At 32.4% G+C, this 4897-nt stretch overlaps 1 protein-coding gene across 3 annotated transcripts; it reads right to left on the minus strand.

Moving 5' to 3' along the window:
- Nucleotides 1-1190: 1190 nt before the first annotated feature.
- LOC145134577 (uncharacterized) lies at nt 1191-3628 on the minus strand. 3 transcript variants are annotated; one of them, XM_079069413.1, is made up of 3 exons: nt 3266-3628; nt 2262-3010; nt 1191-2191 (listed from the first exon to the last, which is right to left on the minus strand). In XM_079069413.1, the coding sequence occupies exons 2-3, from the start codon at nt 2946-2948 to the stop codon at nt 1445-1447; spliced, it is 1434 nt and encodes a 477-aa protein (XP_078925539.1). In that variant the 5' UTR covers nt 2949-3010; nt 3266-3628; the 3' UTR covers nt 1191-1444. The 3 variants fall into 3 exon arrangements, with proteins under 3 accessions (XP_078925539.1, XP_078925540.1, XP_078925538.1); XM_079069414.1 differs by having other exon boundaries at nt 2262-3013; XM_079069412.1 differs by lacking the exon at nt 3266-3628 and having other exon boundaries at nt 2262-3204.
- Nucleotides 3629-4897: the final 1269 nt, after the last annotated feature.

Raw genomic sequence — 4897 nt, forward strand, 5'->3', positions numbered from 1 at the left:
TTTTACCTCCAACTGAAATAAAACTAACGAAATAAATAATTAATTCCGGGAAAGAAAAAGAGTGAATATATATCAACATCAAGTATCAACTCTACAAAAGAATTTCTAAATCTTGATAATTATTAATGATTTATGTTAGGTAATTCATTAAAAGTAGACAAGAATATTATAATTAATATCATTATGAAAGTTTTGAAGAGAAAAGCCTTGAAAGTGATAGTTTTGATTACCATTTGGATGATCCGGAGGTTTTCGGTGGTTTTCTAATCTTCTAATTTCCTAGAAATAGTACTACTGAAAAAAAATGTGATCACTTCTTTTGAATAGGAACAAAAACATTAGACTTTGTTGTTACAAAACCCATTGTTTTATCTTCTTTTGTAACTGTTCTATAACCTTTTTGCTAGTTGGTTTTTATTTAATCCTTCAATCCTTCAAAAAAATGAAAGCATTACGAATTAATGGTTTTATTGATATATTTTTTTTTCTTTCTAAAATATAATTAAAATAAAGTAAAGCTACTATGAAGCTAGATTAATTAAATGTGAACACTCAATTTGAGAAAGTTTTCTCTTGAACATAAAGATTATACTATACCTACACATCACATATCAAATCAACATTCTTACACCTTGTTCTCGAGTGTAAGGGGAAGAGAGACTGGGGAGGCCGTAAGGGGAAAGATAGTAAGGATATGGAAAAAGAAAGAAGAAAAGATAGATGTAATGTCGGGTTTAAGGGGAAGGAGAAATTTCATTGTCAAATGACGTTTTTACCCCTAGGTAGGGTTCATTAGCTTCATCAGAGAGAGAAGATGAATGAGAGAAGACGATGAACATTAGTTCGATGGAGTGAAGAACAGGTTCTAGGAGAATGAAGATAAATATGTTGTTAAGGTAATTAGATTTTCTTCAATACCCAAAGAAATATAAACGTATAGTTGTATTAAATATATAATTGTTAGTTTAGAAACTTAAGTAGAGATAATTTGTTACCGAGAAATTAAATATCCTTCCATTTTTTCTTTCTATCCATGTAAATGATGACATGTGTCATATTTGGATAAGATTAATGATATTTTAATACACTTGTTATCACTTCAATTACATAGGAAGATATCACTTCAACTAGGTAGGAAGATACGTAGCAAAGAAAGTAGAAGGATATTTAATTTCTCTTTGTTACTTAAATCGACAAAACTAAGATAATTTATACGAATCAATTAACCCTTCAAACAATAAAAAGTTGGAGGAATTGTTTTGGTAGATAGTCACCTATTCCAGAAAGGTCTTCCAAGCAAACCAAACATACACCTTTTACCTTTATGCACTGTCAAATCTACAAAAATGACAATGATATTTGTTGATATACACACTCTTAAACTATATGCAAATCAATCTCTATAATCATACCCTATATTTCTTTAAAAGAATGAAAATAATATTCAAAAAGCAACCAGCTCTAATGCAAGCTCATTGAACAAAAAAGCTTCAATCTCTACAACAATAGAATCCACTTCCTCCCCCAACTCTTCTAACCATGGTTCCTTCCCCACAGCCTTCTCAGATAAGTCAGCGTTAACACTGACTTCCTTTCCTTCACTAACTACCATTTTCCACAGTTCTTCTTCAATGGCGTTTCTCCTCAAAATGCTACTCATTTTTCTCTTCAAAAGCTTCGAGTATACTATAAATTCCACATGTTGTCTGAGAATCTCTGATAACCCTAATTTTATACGATCAAACAACAACCGCCTATCCGCCTTATTCCACGACTCTTGCTTCCGGTATTTCTTCTCTAATGTTTCAAAAATCAAGGGGCTCACAATGTGTTCGACGGAATGCCATCTTTCGAAACTTTCAATTTCATTGAGCACGTTGACAAGGTACGAAAATTCTTGACTTTCTTTTGGTCCGAAGCATCTTTCGGTTTCGGCAGCATCCTCGTCACTTGATATGACGATTTCAGGTTTAGATTGGTTTTCTTCCGATTCTGATTTCAGAATCTGAAGTTTCAAATACAAACCATGGAGATCAGTGCTAAATTTATCACCGTATTCATCGATTGATAAATTGTCTGGTTCCAGGACTGAATTTGGACTCGGATGATGAGCTTCAGTCGTGTTGCTTCCATGTTCATCATCGATATCGATGCAATTTAAAGACGTGAATCTGTCTTCACATGGTGAATCCTGCAAAATATGCGACGACATATGTTTAGCTTCAGAAAAGAAAACCATAATGAAAAGCAGCAAGTATTACCTGTTCAAAAGAAACATCCAAAGAACAGGGAAAACATCCTTCTTTTGCAGAATCGTTGCATTCTACTTTCTCATCTATTTGTTTGATCCCTTCATTACCAGAAGAAAATTCAACATCCTCAGAATTTGTCAACACATTGTTGTGTTGTCTCCCAGAGGTGAATCCCAAATCATGTTTAGACACTTTCTTGAACTTTTTATTGGGAAGAGAAGAGATGTTAAATCGTTTATATACCAATTTGGTGGCAGATTTATCTTTGCAATCTTGTGTTCCTAATTCTAATCTCTGCTTTGACGCAAGACCCGCCATTGAAGGCACCTCACTATGATCACAAACCCGTATACCAGACCAAATTTCTTGACAAACTTTGGGCCTTTTTGATCTTTCTAAAAGCTGCTTCTTGAATTCCCACCCAAAAGTAGTACTTCTTTTCTCAAGATACCGTAAAGAAACATCCTTACTTGAATCATTTAATGTTGAATTCGGTTTCTTTAATACCTCCCGATTCTTTTGCTTAACTTTACTCCATCTTCTTCCTCGTGAACCTACAGAAGCAGATTTCTGGAGATAGTTTTCAGACAACACTCTTTTTGGTCTAGAAACTGGCTGTTGCTTCAATGGCACCTCATGAAGACCCATTAACTTTGCAATGACACTTGGCTTGTTGTTCCTTTCGGTTCTTATCATCTTCAACAGCTTCGTATCTCTATGCAGAAGTTGTATCGATAACAAGGCAAAGTGATTATCTGCTGCTAAAAAGGAAAAATACAGAGAAAACGTCATCATGAGAGCATCATAATTAAAGAAGAGTATTATATGCAGGAAGTAAGTAAACCCACATTCATGTTTAGAAAAAAAAACACAATCATTCAATACGCACTTAACCAAACCAAATGAAAGATTGAAACACATCAGTTTATGAAAATCATAATTGATAATCAATCGAATTTCACTGTTCACATGCTTTAAGAACAGGAAACGATATTGAATGAATGAAATCATACCTTATGGGATGGATTCGGCTTATCGAACTAACTGATCAATGAGTTTGTGATCATCTAAGTTTCTGATTCGTAATCAACCTTGATTATGAAACTAAACGAATCCCGAGAGGATTGATGAAAATCCCCCGAATGATTACTGATTTCAGGATCCTGAAAACGCGAAAGATTTCGATGAATCGAGGTAAAGAAGGTGGTATTATTATGACAGGAATGGAATTACGATAAAGAAGAATGAAATGAATAAAACGGTGGCTAAATTGAATTGATATTAGAGAGAAATTAGGGTTTATCATTTATTGTAGGTTTGAATTTATTTGATTACATCACTGGCATAATTTTCTAGAGGGAATCCTTAGCATGCTTCCGATTTTGGAGTTTTCTTGTAAGAATGAAATCACATTTTTACACGTATATGAAATATATTTCAAAAGAAACCCCTGTATAATTCCACTTGGCACGTAAGATCCTTATGTACTGTTGTATAAAGGATAAACTGATGTTTATGATGTTTACAACATGACTATTGATTTGTCTTATTTAGATCGATATTCTTTTCTTTTTCATACATAACTACAAAAAGTCTCGGTTTCATTTGGTAAAAGACAGGTTGACATTCTTTAGTCGGATCATCAACATGCACACCATGGTATAACAATATTAAATTGATTACAATTGTATATTACTGAAACATATATGCAACACATTTGATATAGATATATGTACTTTACAAAAGGTTTAATGTTGTTATATTTTATTGAAAATTTAAACATATTTTGCATGGTAAATAATTTACTATTTTCGTAATAACTAAAATGTGGATGAGATGACACGATATTCGAATATAATTGTTAAGAAGTATTAGGCTACGTGAATGATAGAATATTAACCAAACAATATAATACTCCATGGTCGGCGCCAACTGGGTCCATCACTTTTAATTCCACTATACAAATGAAAACAACCACATAGGTTTCATTTTGCTATAAACAAAATGTACTTTAACATGTAAACCTTAGCTTTATCATCAAGACAAGACAAACTGATAACAAAATATTTTACATTGGCTGATCACCTTCAAATGTGTGTGGTTCACTCTAATCTCCGGTTTAATCTTCTTTATCTTATCTTTCACTAATTTATTTCGTTTAATTTTACATATTACAATAATTATTCAAATATAAATTATATATTACGCAATTACTACTCTAAGTTTAATATTCTCTTTCATAAATAAAAATAGTTAAATATAAGGTAATTATTTTCGGGGTTCTCGCGGGGTATTCGGGACGGAGCCCTCCGCCCCCGCTCCAGAAAAATAAATGGAGGTAAAACCCGTCCTACCCCGTCCCGAACCAAAAACATTGTAAAAGTATCCTCGTACGAAAACAAGGTCTCATGGGGTCGAAGTCTTATGTGAGGCTTTTGATAGCTCTAGGACTAAAACGAATATATATATATATATATATATATATATATATATATATATATATATATATATATATATATAGAAGTAAGTTCAAATAAAAACAGTAAATAGTGTGAGAACGTAAAAACACTATGTTTATGTTATTATTCTGTAATGAATTTTGTATATGTGTATTGTTGAACTAATTCTAATATAAATATTAACTT

Source organism: Lactuca virosa, chromosome 8, assembly GCF_052849685.1.
Source record: "Lactuca virosa cultivar CGN04683 chromosome 8, Lactuca_virosa_CGN04683_v6, whole genome shotgun sequence".
Lineage (NCBI taxonomy): Eukaryota > Viridiplantae > Streptophyta > Magnoliopsida > Asterales > Asteraceae > Lactuca > Lactuca virosa.

Excerpts from the sequence above, each read along its gene's own strand:
- LOC145134577 (XM_079069412.1), bottom strand. The coding sequence starts at position 3,173 with ATGTGTTTCAATCTTTCATTTGGTTTGGTTAAGTGCGTATTGAATGAT. Across the intron at positions 2,192-2,261 it reads TGGATGTTTCTTTTGAACAG|GATTCACCATGTGAAGACAG; the intron begins GTAATACTTGCT and ends CATATTTTGCAG.